The 17,440-nt window shown below is 50.0% G+C and overlaps 1 protein-coding gene across 3 annotated transcripts in view; it reads right to left on the reverse strand.

Annotated features, from left to right (window-relative positions):
- The window catches only part of PNISR (PNN interacting serine and arginine rich protein), a 113,311-nt gene that overhangs the window by 43,380 nt on the left and 52,491 nt on the right, over window positions 1–17,440 (reverse strand). For 2 of the 3 annotated variants that reach the window (XM_030199149.1, XM_030199148.1), the window contains exons 4-6: window positions 12,070–12,293; window positions 11,389–11,560; window positions 10,063–10,253 (exon numbers count right to left, since the gene is read on the reverse strand). In XM_030199149.1, coding sequence (XP_030055009.1) covers window positions 10,063–10,253; window positions 11,389–11,560; window positions 12,070–12,293 — 587 coding nt within the window. The remainder of the gene's footprint in view (window positions 1–10,062; window positions 10,254–11,388; window positions 11,561–12,069; window positions 12,294–17,440) is intronic. The other variant, XM_030199150.1, reaches the window with a different exon arrangement.

Below are 17,440 nucleotides of genomic sequence, written 5' to 3' on the forward strand. Positions count from 1 at the left end.
CGCCCCGACACCTGTCCTCCTGCGGGAAAATCACGCCCGCCGCGCCGACTGCCCCGAAAGGACTGAGTGCGCTGAAAGAACCGACCTCTAAAGGAGCCACTAGTCCTCCCGGGCCTATACCGGCGAGCCTCCTTAAACCGACCTCGGGAGGAAATACCCCTGGAAGCCGCCTTAGGACGAAAATCCGGAAGACGAGGGGCCTTGGCATCACTGAGTCCGCGCACCAACTTATCCAAATCCTCACCAAAAAGCATGGACCCCTTAAAAGGAAGCGAACAAAGCTTGGCTTTGGAAGCCGCATCTGCGACCCAACCTCGCAACCACAGTGCCCTACGTGCCCCCACCAGCATAGCCATATTCTTGGCCGAGGCACGGAGCAAATCATAAAGCGCATCCGACAAAAAGGACGATCCCATTTCCAATTTGGCTAATTCCTGTACCCCGGAGGTCCCAACCTCCACCGAATCATCAAGCAGCTTCTCGGCCCAGCGGAAACACGCCCGCGCAACCAGCCCCCCACAAACCGAGGCCTGCAGGGCCAGGGCCGACAAATCGAAACTCCGCTTGAGGAAGGCCTCAAGCCTCCTATCCTGGGGATCCCGGAGAGCAGTCCCCCCGTCCACCGGAATAGCCATGGCTTTTGTAACTGCTGTCACCACCGCATCTACTGTGGGTGCCTTAAAGGAATCTCTATCTTCCTGTGGGAGCGGATACAATCTAGACATTGCTTTATACACTTTACAGGGAGAATCCGGCGAATGCCACTCTTGAAACACCATATCCCGGATGTCCTTATTCATGGGAAAAGACTTAGTCTGCCGCTGAATCCCCTTAACCAAGGGGTCCACCTGTCCAGCCTCCCCCAAAGGCACCTCCGGCTGCTCAAACTTAAGGGTAGAAGAGACCTGCTCAATGAGCTCCGCAAGCTCCTCCCTGTGAAAAATCCGCACTACGGAGGGGTCCTCCCCAGGGACCACCAACTCCGGATCCTGAGAACCCTCAAATCCCTCAGGGTCCCCTACATCACTAAAAGCACCTTCGGATCCTACAGGAGAGAATCCCTCCTCTTCGTCCCACTCAAAATGAGGCCTCTTAGGCACTGCCGCACTAGGCCCCTCCCCTAAAGGTGTGGGTCCTGCTTTCCAGGCTTGATAGAGGGTGCATACAAAATCCGGAGGAAAACAAACGCCTCCTGTACCCTCAGGCACCCCCTTCTGTACCGATCCGGGAGCAGCAGGGCCAAAAACAGCTGATTCCGCGGGACGCGCGGAATCCAAAATGGCGGACGTTCCCGCCAAAACTAAATTCGCCGAAATCGTCCATGCCGATGCTCCTGCCGCCCCCGACACCCCCGCACTCACTGGGACTTCCGCACTCAATACCGGGGGTGCCGCCATCGGCGAGGCCTGCTTCGGGTCGCCGCACAACCGGCACTGACCCCCCGGAGCTTCTACTCCTCGGCGCGAGCACGCGCGACAGCGAAGGAGTTTGCCTGCCATGACCCCGAAACTCCCAACACGCTGTGCAAAGCGGCGTCAAAAGAAATCTCTCACTCACCGCTTCCCCAGCACAGGCACTCGCACTGCTCTCACTCGCTACTAACAGTGAACGAACCTGCCGTCCGTTCCTATGAAGGAAAAGCTTCAGATAGCTCTTAAAGAGACATCACCCAAATTTTTTGGCAGCTGAGGAGTGAGGGGCTCTCAAGGCTACAATATTAGAAAAGCAGCCGAGGCACAAAGCTGCCAGAGTCTCCAAAGAGAGCAGCACAGGGGGAGGGACCTGAACACAGGTGTGACACCCCAGGGGGGAAAAACTGGGCCCCACCGGACCCAGGGCCCCGAAGCACTTAATTTTTTTTTTTTTTTTTTTAAACCACGTACAGGGAATAGTCAAAACACATTAAATTTGGCAATCTACTACTACTTAACATTTCTAGAGCGCTACTAGGGTTACGCAGCGCTGTACAATTTAACAAAGAGAGACAGTCCCTGCTCAAAGAGCTTACAATCTAATAGACAAGTGAACGGTCGGTCCGATCGGGGCAGTCAAATTGGGGCAGTCTGGATTCACTGAACGGTAAGGGTTAGGTGCCGAACGCAGCATTGAAGAGGTGGGCTTTAAGCAAAGACTTGAAGATGGGCAGGGAGGGGGCTTGGCGTAAGGGTTCAGGAAGGTTGTTCCAAGCATAGGGTGAGGCGAGGCAGAATGAGCGGAGCCTGGAGTTGGCGGTGGTGGAGAAGGGTACTGAGAGGAGGGATTTATCCTGTGAACGGAGGTTACGGGCAGGAACGTAAGGGGAGATGAGGGTAGAGAGGTAGTGAGGGGCAGCAGACTGAGTGCATTTGTAGGTAAGAAGGAGAAGCTTGAATTGAATGCGGTATCTGATCGGAAGCCAGTGAAGTGACCTGAGGAGAGGGGTGATATGAGTATATCGGTTCTGGCGGAATATGAGACGTGCAGCAGAGTTCTGAACAGACTGAAGGGGGGATAGATGGCTAAGTGGGAGGCCGGTGAGGAGTAAGTTGCAGTAGTCCAGGCGAGAGGTAATGAGAGCGTGGACGAGAGTTCGGGTGGTGTGTTCAGAGAGGAAAGGGCGAATTTTGCTGATGTTAAAGAGGAAGAAGCGACAGGTCTTGGCTATCTGCTGGATATGCGCAGAGAAGGAAAGAGAGGAGTCAAAGATGACTCCGAGGTTGCGGGCAGATGAGACGGGGAGGATGAGGGTGTTATCAACTGAGATAGAAAGTGGAGGAAGAGGAGAAGTGGGTTTTGGTGGAAAGACGATAAGCTCGGTCTTGGACATGTTCAGTTTCAGGTGGCGGTTGGACATCCAGGCAGCAATCAGAGAATAAATCCCCTAACCGTATAATCCAGCTACCTCACCGGACTATTGAAGACCGCACAGGCTGTCCATCTACCTCTGCTGAGACTGAGAAAATACTGGCTAGTGGATGTACTGCACAGGTTATATATACAGTATTCAAAAGCTCAGTGTTTCTCAGTCTCCCTCTGCTGGTAGGAGGACATAACCCACGCGTCTTGACCGGTCTGGAGGGTCATGGAGGAACAGTAGTTTTCTGTACAGTTTTCTCTCTATTCGTGTTGTAAACTAGGTCAAACAGTTCATAAAAATGTTCATAGCTCTGACACCTATTACCTGTCACTGCAGTCACTCAAAGGACCAAGCTGTTTAGGTGCACAGCCATTCAACTGGCCAGCTAACCTTGCCTCCTTTCACTTTGTGCCACTGCAGCTACTCAATCTCTCTGGTGCGTAAAGAAAGGGTTGGGAGCAGCACTCTTCCTCATTGGTTCCCAGCTTCATGTTGTACAACTGCTTCACACCACAGGCTAGGAGCTCATGAGTAAGAGTGAGGAGGGATCCAGGACTGCCCCAACCTCTCTTATTGGCTCCCAGCTGAACATCACGAAGCTGGGAGCAAATGCGGGAGAATACTAACTACTCACCTTTTCTTTGTGCACCAGAAGGATTGAGTGGCTGCAGCACACAAAGTGAAAGGACACAAGGTGGGCTGGTCAGTTGAACGATTGTGAATCTAAACAAAGGGATGGTAAAATTATGTATAATCATACCTGATAATTTTCTTTCCATTAATCATAGCTGATCAATCCATAGACTGGTGGGTTGTGTCCATCTACCAGCAGGTGGAGATAGAGAGCAAACTTTTGCCTCCCTATATGTGGTCATGTGCTGCCGGAAACTCCTCAGTATGTCGATATCAAAGCTCCATCCGCAGGACTCAGCACTTAGAGAATTACACCCACGAAGGGACACTCTGCCCAGCTCACCACCGCCGAAATGGGGGAGGGGAATTAACCCAGCTCATCCCCACACAAGTGGGGGAGGGGAATCCGTCCAGCTCATCCCCGCGGAGCGGGGGAGGGACACCACACCCGCTGATGCAGGGGGATCTGGCTTATCCTGCAACCGCGGGAGGAGCTGACTGACCCTAACACCGCCGAAGCGGGAGGGGTACAAAGCTGCCCTACAGCCGCACGAAGCGGGAGGGAGTGCCGGCAGAATTTTAAGTCTCAATCCAGCCCCGTAAAACGGAGGGGAGAGGAATGCAGCAGCTCACTGTAACACAAACTCGTCTTAACTCTTGAAGAATCCAAGTGAAATAACTTGAACACGAAGTCTTTCTGAAGTAACTGAAGACTAAACTTGAACCTGAAATGCAACCAGAATAAAAACAGTACAGATATCTGGGAGGGGCTATGGATTGATCAGCTATGATTAATGGAAAGAAAATTATCAGGTATGATTATACATAATTTTACCTTCCATATCATCAAGGTGATCAATCCATAGACTGGTGGGATGTACCGAAGCAGTACTCACCCAGGGTGGGACATTGAAATCCCTGACCTCAACACTGAAGCTCCAAACCGGGCCTCCGCCCGTGCAGCCACAGTCAAACGGTAATGCTTGGAGAATGTATGAGCCGAAGCCCAAGTTGCCGCCTTGCATATCTCTTCCAAGGAGACGGATCCGGCCTCTGCCATCGAGGCCGCCTGAGCTCTCGTGGAGTGAGCCTTCAGCTGGATAGGCGGCACCTTCCCCGCGGCCACATAAGCCGCTGCAATGGCTTCCTTGACCCATCTTGCCACTGTAGGCTTAGCAGCCTGCAGACCCTTACGAGGACCTGCAAACAGGACAAACAGATGATCCGATTTCCGGAAATCATTGGTCACTTCCAAGTATCTGATGATGACTCGTCTCACATCCAGATATTTAAGAGCAGAGTACTCCTCTGGGTAGTCCTCCCTACGAAAGGAAGGGAGACAGAGCTGCTGATTCACATGGAAGCGAGAAACAATCTTGGGCAGGAAGGAAGGCACTGTGCGAATAGTCACTCCTGCCTCAGTGAACTGCAGAAAAGGCTCTCGACATGAGAGCGCCTGGAGCTCGGAAACTCTTCTGGCTGAAGTGATAGCCACCAAAAAGACTGCTTTCAACGTCAGGTCTTTCAGAGATGCCCTCGACAAGGGTTCAAAAGGCGGCTTCTGCAATGCTCTTAGTACCAGGTTGAGATTCCACGCAGGCACCACTGAGTGCAGAGGAGGGCGCAGGTGATTAACTCCCTTGAGAAAGCGCACCACATCTGGCTGCGAAGCCAGGGAAGCACCCTTCAGGCGGCCCCTGAAGCAAGCCAGAGCCGCTACCTGGACTTTAAGGGAACTGAGCGACAGGCCTTTCTCCAGACCTTCTTGCAGGAACGCCAACACTGAAGAAATTGGAGCAGTGAAGGGAGAAAGTGAGCCTGCTTCACACCACGCTGCAAAGATACGCCAAACCCTGGCGTAAGCAGTAGAAGTAGAGCGCTTCCTCGCTCTCAGCATAGTGGCGATGACCTTGTCTGAGAAGCCCTTCTTCCTCAGACGCTGCCGCTCAATAGCCAGGCCGTAAGACCAAAGGGAGAGGGATCCTCCATCACCACGGGACCCTGATGTAACAGGCCCTGCTCCACTGGCAGCCGCAGAGGATCGTCGACTGAGAGCCTGATCAAGTCCGCATACCAGGTACGCCTGGGCCAATCCGGACCCACCAGGATTACCCTGCCGGGATGCTTTGCCACCCGGTCTAGCACCCTGCCCAACATGGGCCAGGGCGGGAACACATAGAGAAGCTCTTGTGTCGGCCACTGTTGGAGAAGAGCATCTACTCCCAGGGATCGAGGGTCCCGTCCTCTGCTGAAAAAGCGCGGCACTTGGCAATTGGCCGATGACGCCATCAGATCTAGGCTCGGCTGGCCCCAGCGCTTCGTGATGTCCAAGAACGCCTGAGCAGATAGCTGCCACTCTCCGGGCTCCAAGGTATGGCGACTGAGAAAGTCCACCTTGACATTCATGTCTCCGGCAATGTGGGCCGCTGAAAGCTGCTCCAGGTTCGCTTCCGCCCACTGGCAAAGATTCATAGCCTCCTTGGCTAGAGGGGCGCTCTTGGTACCTCCCTGGCGGTTGACATAGGCCACAGCCGTGGCATTGTCCGACAGGACCCGTACAGGCTTCAACACCAGTACCGGGATGAACTCCAAAAGCGCCAACCGAATGGCTCTGAGTTCCAGGAGGTTGATAGACCACTTTGCCTCTGCAGGAGACCAGAGCCCCTGCGCTGTCCTTCCCAAGCAGTGGGCTCCCCAGCCCGACAACGAGGCGTCCGTCGTGACGACAATCCACTCTGGGGTCACCAGAGCCATTCCCGCAGACAACTTGTCTGTCTGCATCCACCAGCTCAGCGCCTTGCGCACTGCTGGGTCCAAGGGAAGGCGCACAGCATAATCTTCCGACATCGGAGTCCAGCGCTGCAGCAAAGAGTGTTGAAGTGGTCTCATATGAGCCCTGGCCCAGGGCACAACTTCCATCGTGGCCGTCATAGAGCCCAACAGCTGCACATAGTCCCAAGCCCGAAGGGGAGAGGCTACTAGGAACTGGTCCACCTGAGCTTGAAGTCTGACAATCCGATTGTCTGGCAGGAACACTCTGCCCACTTGGGTGTCGAATCGAACTCCCAGGTACTCCAGGGACTGAGTCGGGCGCAGCTGGCTCTTCTCCCAGTTGATGATCCATCCCAGGGAGCTCAAAAGAGCAACTACCCGGTCCACAGCTTTGCCGCACTCTGCATAAGAGGGGGCTCGGATCAACCAGTCGTCCAGATAAGGATGGACTTGTACCCCTTCCTTTCGTAGGAAGGCCGCGATGACCACCATTACTTTGGAAAAGGTCCGCGGAGCAGTAGCCAACCCGAAAGGGAGGGCTCTGAACTGGAAGTGTCGTCTCAGGACTGTAAAACGCAGAAAGCGTTGATGAGGAGGCCAGATGGGAATATGCAGGTACGCTTCCTTGATGTCCAAGGATGCCAGGAACTCTCCTGCCTTCACTGCCGCTATAACAGAGCGGAGAGTCTCCATGCGAAAGTGCCGCACTTTCAAGGCCCGATTGACCCCTTTGAGGTCGAGGATAGGCCGGACAGAACCTCCTTTCTTTGGTACCACAAAGTAAATGGAGTAACGTCCCTTGCCAAGCTGACTTTCTGGCACCGGAACGACCGCGCCCAGGCGGATCAGATTGTCCAAGGTCTGCTGCACTGCCACAGCTTTGACCGGAGACTTGCAGGGAGAGAGTACAAACCCGTCTTTTAAGGGTCGGCAGAACTCTAGTTTGTAGCCGTCTCTGATGACTTCCAGCACCCACGCGTCTGAAGTTATTGTGGTCCACTCGCCCAGAAACGAGGACAGCCGTCCTCCAATCTGCACTGGGGCGTGGACCAAGACCCCGTCATTGGGTACGAGACCCTGGGGGAGGACCGGAGGGAGCACCTCCGGGACGGCGGTCTCTGCGAAAGGAATGCTGCTTGGGGGAGAAATTCCTCTTGAAGGAAGAGGGGGCAGAGGAACCCGACTTGCCCGGGCGGTACCGACGGGCTTCCTGCAACCGTCCTCTGGAGGTACCGGGACGAGTACTAGCCCGAGCCCTGACCTCTGGTAATTTCTTGCCCTTAGACGTGCCGAGATCGGTCACGATTTTGTCCAGCTCGACCCCAAAGAGCAGCTTGCCTTTAAAAGGCAATCTAGCCAGGCGGGATTTAGAGGCGTGGTCAGCAGACCAATGTTTCAGCCAAAGCCCCCGCCGCGCAGAGATTGTCTGAGCCATGCCTTTCGCTGAGGCCCTCAAGACATCATACAGCAAGTCTGCCAAATAGGCTAAGCCCGATTCCAGGGCCGGCCAATCAGCCCTCAAGGAATGATCCGAGGGGGAAGCCCGCTGCACCATAGTCAGGCACGCCCTGGCCACATAGGAGCCGCAAACTGAGGCCTGCAAACTTAAAGCAGCCGCCTCAAAGGACGACCTTAAGGCCACCTCCAATCTTCTGTCTTGGGCGTCCTTTAGGGCCGTGCCACCTTCCACTGGCAACGCCGTTTTCTTAGTCACCGCAGTGATTAAAGAATCCACGGTAGGCCACAGATAGGCCTCACGTTCACTCACAGCCAAAGGATAGAGGCGGGACATAGCCCTAGCCACTTTAAGGCTCGCTTCTGGGACATCCCATTGAGCCGAAATTAAGGTGTGCATGGCATCATGCACGTGGAAGGTTCTAGGCGGGCGCTTCGTCCCCAGCATAATGGCAGAGCCAACAGGGGCTGAGGGAGAGACGTCCTCCGGAGAGGAAATCTTCAAAGTGTCCATGGCCTGTAACAACAGGTTGGGCAAATCCTCTGGGCTAAAAAGCCGCGCTGCAGAGGGGTCATCCGCTCCATCCGAGCGGGGATCCGTCTCCTCCAAGGAATCCGCAAAGGACCGTTGGGAGACCTCAGACACGCTGCCCTCATCTACATCGGAGGAGACAAATTCCTCCAAGGCCTGGGAATCAACCCGAGGGCGTTTACCTCTGGGAACCTCAACCTCTTTACCAGACAAGGGAGCAGGGGCAGCGTTGTGCATGAGGAAGGCCTGATGCAGCAGCAAAACAAACTCGGGGGAGAAACCCCCCAGACTGTGCACTTCCGCAGCCTGGGCAACAGCCCTAGACGCACCCTCAACCGGCGCTCGCAATAGCGGGGGAGAGACATGCTGCGCATCCAAAATGGCGTCCGGCGCGAAACTCCGCGAAGGAGCCGCGCGGGAAGAACGGCTCTTAACTTTAGCCGCTTCTGTGCCGTCGCCCAAATTAAGGGCGTTCATGGCATTAATGTCTCCAACCTCAAGGGCGGCCCAAGAAGAAGCCGTCCGAGCCGCGTGGCCGGCCAAGATGGCGGAGGCGAGGAGCGGGGGATGGGCGTTTATGGCGGGAAAAACCGCCACGCCGGAGGAAGGACCGGGACATTCATCGGTCACGAAACTGTCACCCAACAAGGGCGAATCAGGCTTTAAGACCCCCGCATCCCCTCTAGAAGCGCTCAAGCGACCCGGGGAGCGACCCTTTGCGCCCTCGCCCTCCGACGCCATATGCCACGAGGAGAAGAATCGGGGAACCCCCTGCCCGCTATAAAAAGGTAAAAATTACCTGCTGTCCGCTCCGAGTTGTAACGACCTGGTGTCCCAGTGAGTAGCTGCAATAGACGCTTAAATAAACGTCGAAATAAACGCCTTTAAGGACGTTCAAAATTTTTTTTTTTTTTTTTTTTTTTTAACGGAGCCAGCGGGAGGGGGGAGAAAAGGAGGGACCTGGCACCACCAGGTTTGCACTTGCTCAAAAGAGCCCTCAACCCCAGGCACTCAACAAAACCTAAAAATTAGGCTTGGAGGCCTAGCCAGAGCTGCTGCTGAGTGTGACCACCACCTGCTGAGATAGAGAACATACTGAGGAGTTTCCGGCAGCACATGACCACATATAGGGAGGCAAAAGTTTGCTCTCTATCTCCACCTGCTGGTAGATGGACACAACCCACCAGTCTATGGATTGATCAGCTTGATGATATGGAAACTGCCAATGGGACCAATAAAATGTTTGCATGTAACCAGAGCATGCACTTATAGCTGGTACGCTGAACTGAAGTCACTGGTCATTGAAATCAATGAGAAAAATAAAACACATAGGACCACTGTATAATTATACAGGTAAATGAGTATGCACTTTATCCAACATGTGCTTAAATGGAGTGTACTGTAGATACAGTAGTAGTATTCACCCCTTGCAGGCAGAGGCCCAATGGACAAAGGGAGAATGAGAAGCTAAAGCTCCGCGCTGCGGACAGCTGGACCCCTCAGAGCTCTACTAAGTCTGTTGACTGGGAGCCAACATCAGACAAAGGATGTCACAGCCCAAGGACTGCACTCAGGGAGTCATGCCTACACCAAAGAATCCTGCCACATGAATCCAACCTGCACCATCTGACAGAGGCAGAGAAATACTACCTAGTTCCAAAACTGCATCTCTCCTTAAGCTGGTGATGTCACTTAAATGTTAGTGTTCTCCAACTCTATTTGCTGGTTGGAGAACATAACTCATTTGTCTGGACTGATCGAATAGGATAAGAAAGTTGCTTTTATCAACCAAGAAACAAAACGATGAAATACACTGGTATACTCTGGTACTTACAAACTTGCTCTTCTGAGGCAAACGTGGCCCATCTCCCTCAATTTCCCCTGTATTTTTTTCTTTTTTAGAAATCTGGGACCGGTGATGTTCCATTCTCTGTTTTTCTAATTTCTTCTGTTTTTCTCGCTCCATTTTTTCCAGACCTTCACGAATCCAAGCAGGCAAGGTTCTGCGTTTTATAGCATCTATAGCTTCACAACAAGAAACTTTACAGGATTAGCAAAAAAACTAATAAAAAGTTATTACAAAAATACTCCACACAGTAGCACCACAAAACCTTTTTATCTTTCACTCTTGTATTTTCATATTCTGAGATTTAAACAACATGGAAGTGATATGCAGGACATGTGCAGCACCAGAGTATTTATAAAAGCAAAAACAAAAGTTAAAAAATAAACAGGGTACTTCCAGAATTCATAAATTAGTTCTTATAACCTCAGGACTAGGACCAAAATTTGACACACTGCAATCCATCAAATGCTTGTAATATATACAACAGTACTGATAAATCTTTTTGTGGCCATGATCCATCCCATGATCGTGGCCAAATAAAATTGTGTGATCCCTTGGAAAATAATTGTGATCTCATTTGGGGTCCCAACCCTCAGTTTGGGAAGCTCTGATATACAGTGTGCTTTCCTGCTCAATGTATTTTATATTGATACTAAACATTCCTTATGTAAACTTGGGAATTCTGCTTTTTTTTTTTTGAGGGGGGGGGGGGGGGTTATTGTAAATAAAAGCTTTCCCAGGAAGGAATATAAGGGAGAACAAAAATTTTAATTTTCTTTGATCATATGATTTTTCGCCCTTTATCCATACCCCCCATAAACAAAAAAAAAATCTTGATTTAATCAAATGACAAGAAAATTGTCGACACAGAGCTTACAAATAATGAACACTTAAACTCAAACAGAAAGTTTAATCTAAAAATAAGTAGCAGAAATAAAATGTGTACAAGCATAAGACACTTTTGCCAAACTAGTACCATAAAACACAGAAATTTAGTTAGCAGATGACATCTTGCCCCACCTAGTTGCATTGCCCATGTTCACTGAAGTGCAAGATCGAATGCCAATCATCCCCCATCCTTACCCTCTGTATTTCTAAAGAGTATATGAATTGTGTCACTGTTTTTGGTCCCACCATCTCCACTACACATAATATGCTCACTGTTCTCGAGTCTCACCTCTTCTAACTACACATCACAACTCCTCATCAATCAGTTTTGTTTTATGGAAAATGCTACTTTCTTGTACCTGAAGGAAGCCTATGAAGTTGTAATCTGACAAACACCAGAGACAAGAGAATATGGTTAAAACACACCGATTTGTGGTGGCGGCTCCGGCTTCACAGGCATTGCTATGGGTGAGCGCTGACGGTCTCGGAAGGCTGGCCTCTCTCTTCTGTTTTGTGGTGGAGCTGGAGGTCCTGGTGGACCTGGTTGCCAATAAGGAGGATGAAAGCCACCTTGAGGGGGGCCAAAAGCAGCTCCATGCTGAAAGAGCACCACAGTTGTTTACTGTTCTTCATGGCATACACACGATGGAAGCCCTAAAGTGACTCCACTCAAGACTACCTATCTTTCTAGGCTGCTCTGCAGCATGGATACTTACTGAACTAAAAATTACATTTCAAGTCCAATTTAGCATTTTAAAAACAGCAGAATACAACTGACTTGAAAATCAAATAAAAAGCTTTGCAGCCCTAACCATTTTAATTTAAAAACAAAAATTCAACATACTTTTAACTATTTTAGAGTGATATCAAACAAAATGTTTGCTGCATCACAATTCAAAACTACTGGAGTGACATTTGTGGATCTAGGTCAAAATATGAAATTTTCTGATCCTCACCATAAATGCCGTTGAATTGTTTTCTTTTAATCTGAATGGTGTACATGCGAAAATATTTCTTTTACATTTGACTTCTGCACCAAGCTAACACATGCAGAATTTTCACACTCTTACTTGCTGACCATATACTTAAAAACAAAGGATTTTTCACCTGGTAATCAAACTGGTTCCCTGGGCCCACTGGAAAATTCTCAGGCGGCCCTCCAAAGTTGTGATTGTTCTGGTTAAATATGTGCCTGTTTTCAGGGGCAAATTCCCCGCTGTCCTGACTGTTGCTGTCTTCAGATGGAGGAACGATTTCCATGGGGCCCGGGGCTGGAGGAATCCACTGCGGATCAGGAGGTGGAGGCGGGGGCTGGTGATGCATTCCCCATTCTGCTCAGGATTTAGTCATGAAAAGGTTTCAGTAATTAGTTAAAGACAATAATGATACACCTTTTTCCTTGGTAGTGAGGGCCATCAGGAATCAGTACACAATTGTTTTGGCCTTACCAAGTCCAGCAAAGTGTGCAAATGAAAGAGGGTGCTAATTCCCATAGTTCCCTTCAGGGAGGCTGTCAATCTAAAAGAAGGTCTGAAATGTTCATCTTTCATTCCATACGTAAAAGCTAATTTCAAAGCAGCAACACAACAAAAATAAAAAACTGTCTTTTCTAACTAAATCACTAACTTCTGGTACTAGTCATTTGTGTGCTATTATTTTTACTTCCGTAGCTCAGGTCAGGAGTTTGCTTTACTGATCTACACAACATATTCTACTCCTTGAACATGAAAAATCTAAAAATATTCAAAAAGTTAAGAATAAGAAACCAAGATGTCTTGACTACATAAACACACCCTTTGACTCAATACTTTGTGGAAGCCCCATGAGCAGCAATAACGGTCAATCATTTAGGATAGGTATCTACCAACTTGGCAAAGGAGGATAGTACAATGAATTGGGAAGGGATATAAAATGGGGAAAATCCTTGGATAGTTTTCGCCCATTCCTGGCCGAATAACTCTTCTTTCCAATTGTTCAAAAGCAAACTCCCCCACCCCTCCCGGGTCTTCTTGGTCACAGCAGACATGAGGGTGTCCATCTTGGAGATTTGCCAGCACTTCTCAACCTCAATCGGCAGGGTACAGAGCCTCTTGAGACCCTCAGCAGCCCACAAGGCCCCTTCCGGGCTCGCCCACGTCACCAAGAGCCTAAGGTGGATGCCCTCATGTCGGCTGTGACCAAAAAGACCATTGTACTAGGAGTTCTGCTCCCAAATAGCCTGAAAGAGCTTGAGTTATTCTACCAAAAATGGGCAGAAACTATTGAAAAATTATATCTTACCTAATAAATTTATATCCTTTAGACTCAGATGATGAATCCAGAGACTAGTGGGTTGTGACCATCTACCAGCAGGTGGAGATAAGAGTGCACTGAACTGAACTGGTGCCATATAGGATGTCATTCTCCTTGCTCAGTAAGTATTCAAACAACAAAGCAGAAGGAAACAGCAGAAGAAACATGAGTAAACTGACATAACACTAACCCACCCCTCCCCCCAACGAAAACATTGCAACAACTTGATTGAAGAATTCCCCTATGCAAATATGCAAAAACCACAAAAAAACAACAATAAGCCACCAAAAACAGTTAGAGAAACCGTAGAAGACAATAAAAAGAAGGATGGGCCTCTGGATTTATCTGCTGCATCTAAAAGAAAGAAAATCATCATCAGGTAAAACACAATTTTTCATTCCTTAGAGCCAGCAGCAGATGAATCCAGATACTAGTGGGATGTAGCAAAGCAATCCTTAAGTAGGGTGGGAACCAGAAGCACCCACAGAGAGAACCACCACCCCTAAGGCAGTGTCAGAACACATTGAAAAATCCAAACGGTAATGTCTGGAAAAAGTACAGTACGACAACCACATCGCCACCCTGCCTCTGCCCAAGAAGTCACGACCGCCCAAGTAGAACGCACTTGTAAACGGACCAGTAAGGATTTACCCTCCAGCAAATAAGCCAATGCAATAGCGTCCTTGACCCAACATGCAATAGTTGCCTCCAATGCTACCTCCCCCTTGCAGGGTCCCACGAGGACAGTGAATAAGTGATCCGACGGACAAAACTTTTTAGTCACCTCTAGATAATGAGGAAGGGCCCGGCAAACATCCAGAAGGCGTAGTGAATGAAAATCCCGAGGGCATGCCTCCTCCCGAAAGGCAGGCAGAACAAAAGGTTGATTCAGATGAAAGCAGGAAACCACCTTAGGAAGAATTGAGGATACGGTGTATACAGTCACCCCTTCCGATGAAAAACGGAGGAAAGGCTCGCCACAACAACGACGCCTGGTGTTCTAACACCCAGCGCACTGAAGAGATGGCAAGAAGGAAAACTAAGCGTGAGATTTTTCAAAAAAGCCCATCACAATAGCTCAAAGGGCGCCTTCTGGAGGGCCCCAAGCACCAAATTAAGATTTCACTCCAGGCACAGGGAACACACTGGAGGCTTAAGGCAATTCACTCCTTTCAAGAAACGAAGCACATCCAGATGAGAGGCCAAAGATGAAAGGCTGCCTCTATAGCATGCCAAGGCCGCAACTTGCACCTGCAGAGAATTATAAGCAAGACTGTGCTTAAGGCCCTCTTGCAGAAAAGCCAAAATTTGTGGAAGAGATGCTTGAAACGGAGAAACCGCCCAATCCACACACCCACGCATGAGAAGGTAGAGCGCTTTTTCACATAAAGTGTAGCAATAACCTCCGGAGAATACTCTCTTCCTCAGCTTGGCCCGCTCAAGAGCCAGACCATAAGACCAAAGTGGGAGGGATCCTCCCGTGAATTTGTCCCTGAACAAGAAGACCAGGGAAAGACTGTAGCGGAAAAGGCTCGTTCACCTGCAACTGGACAAGGTCTGCATATCACGGACGACGTAGCCAATCCAGATCTACAAGTATCACATAACCTGGGTGCCGCAGGATCCTGTGGAGAATCCTGCCGATCATAGGCCATGGGGGAAATGTGTAAAGAACATCTGTTGGCCATGGCTGCAGGAGAACATCGATATCCTCCAATCCGTTCTCCCTTTTCCTGCTGAAAAAACAAGGAGCCTTGGCATCACGAGCAGTCACCGTCAGATGCATGACCAGCATCTGCTACTTGTGGGTGATTTTGTTTATGTTATTTTACTTTTGTGTGTTTGCTTGATGTATTTTGCTTATGTTGTAAAATTTTTGAAACTATAACATACTGTGCTATATGTTTGAATTTTTATTATATGTAAATCACTTTGACGGCCTCGGCCTTAGGCGATCAATCAAATAAATGCAACCTTGAACCTTTGACTCTGCCAGCCCCCATTATCCCTGGTCCAAGGCATGTCTGCTCAAATAATTCGCTAGGATATTCTGCGCTCCTGCATTATGAACTGCCAAAAGCAGCTGCCCAATGGACGAGCATTCGCACTGCACGTGCCTTCTTGCCAGATGATGTAAGCCACTGCCGTCATGTTGTCAGAGAGAACCCGCACCAGCTTGTCCTCCACCAGGGACAGGAACTTCATCAGAGCTAATCGGACTGCCCAAAGCTCCTCCTCCGAAAACCAGAGGCCCTGAGCCACTCGACCGAAACAATGAGCCCCCACCCCGATAGGCTTGCATCCATCATGATGACCGTCCACAGTGGAGTCACCAGAGGCAGACCGCAGTGCAGGGTGGACCCACAGCCACTACTCCATGCTGCAGCAGGCTGCAGCCGTCCAGCAGAATGCAAGATCATAATTTTTGGGATACCAGGGACCAACAGCTCAAAAGGGACTACCGCAAGGAATGCATGTGTGCTTGTGCCCACAGTATGACATCTAGCACCACCGCCATCGACCTGAGTGTCTGAACATAATCCCAAACAAGAGAACATGGGGATCGTAGAAGGGCACAGATCTGCGTCTGCAATTTGAAACCCTGGTGATCTGGTAAGAACTTGCCACGAGCTGTGTCGAACTGGACACCCAAATATGCGAGTACCTACATGGGTACTAACTGACTTTTGGGAAAATTAATAATGCATACCAACGACTGCAACACCGAGATGACCCTAGGTATGGCCTGACTGCTCTCCTAAGCTGAGGAAACCCTGGTGAGTCAATTGTTCAGATAGGGGTGGATATGAATGACCTATTTTCAAAAGAAGGCAGCCACGATGACCATCACCTTAGAGAACATGCAAGGCGCCGTGGCGAGACGCATGGAAGTGCTTGAAACTGAAAATGCCACCATAGAACGGCAAAGCGAAGAAACTTTCGATGGCAGAGACCAGATGGGAATGTGCAAGTGCCCCTCCTTGAGGTCCAAGGACATGAGGTACTCGCCGGGCTGGAATGCCAACAGAATAGACCGCAAAGTTTCCATGCGGAAGTTTTGCACCGTCAAAAACTTGTTGACTCGGGTTGAGATCGAACACCGGTAAGAAAGAATCTCCTTTCTTTTTGAGGACCACAAAATAAATGGAGTAACGGCCTGTCCGCTGATCCCTTGGAGGAACTGGCAACACAGCCCCTAACTCCAGTAAATTCCAGTGTTGAACAAATCGCTACTCACTTGTCCGAGTTGCCACATGGGGAACTCTAGGAAAAAAAATCTGTCTTGAATAATGTTGAGGACCCACTGATCTGTGGCGATGCAGGCCCACTCCTCAAGAAATAGGGACAGCTGCCCCCCCAGTCAAGAAAGGGCCCAGTGCCCCATCATTGTGCAAGGCCGGAACTGGAGGTGGTCCAGGTTGCGGAGGTTGATGCCCACTTATCAGTCTGAAAGGAATGCCTGTTGGGAAAGCGAGGTCAATGAGACAAACAACAACTTGCCCTTAAAAGACAACTTCACAAAACACTGCTTAGAAGCGGAATCCGCTGCCCAGTGGCGTAACCACAAAAAGCGTCACACTATGACTGCCAGGAGCATTTGCTTTACTGAAGTATGAAGCAAATCATACAAAGAATCCGCCAGATATGCCAATCCCATCTCAACGTTTGGCAGTTGATTAGGCACTGGAACCTCATAACCCTGAAAAGCATCAGCAAACTGCTGTACCCAGATAAGGCAGGCCGGGGCTGCATAACAGTTACAGACAGCCACCTGCAAAAAGAGAGGGCTGACACTTCAAAGGAAAACTTCTTTTAAGGCAACCGCCATCACCATGTGTCCACTTTAGGCATACAGAGCTTGTCAAGTGCCGCCTGGGCCAGTGGATAAACCCGAGCCACAGCTTTGGCCACCCACAGGGAAGCAGCAAGTGGGAAACACCATCCATCCACTTGCTGGAGATACAGAATACTGACTGGGCAAGGAGCATGACATCCCACACGGCACTTCAGTTCAGTGCTCTCTATCTCCACCTGCTGGTAGAGACAACCCACTAGTCTCTGGATTCATCTGCTGCTGGTGATAAGGAACCATTTTATATCCCTTCAGAACTCATTGTACTTTTCTCCTGTACAAAGTTGGTAGATACCAGTCTTTGTGGAAGGCCTTGTGGAGTGAGGCAGCATT

This window comes from Microcaecilia unicolor, chromosome 3 (genome assembly GCF_901765095.1).
Source record: "Microcaecilia unicolor chromosome 3, aMicUni1.1, whole genome shotgun sequence".
NCBI classification, from domain to species: Eukaryota; Metazoa; Chordata; class Amphibia; order Gymnophiona; family Siphonopidae; genus Microcaecilia; species Microcaecilia unicolor.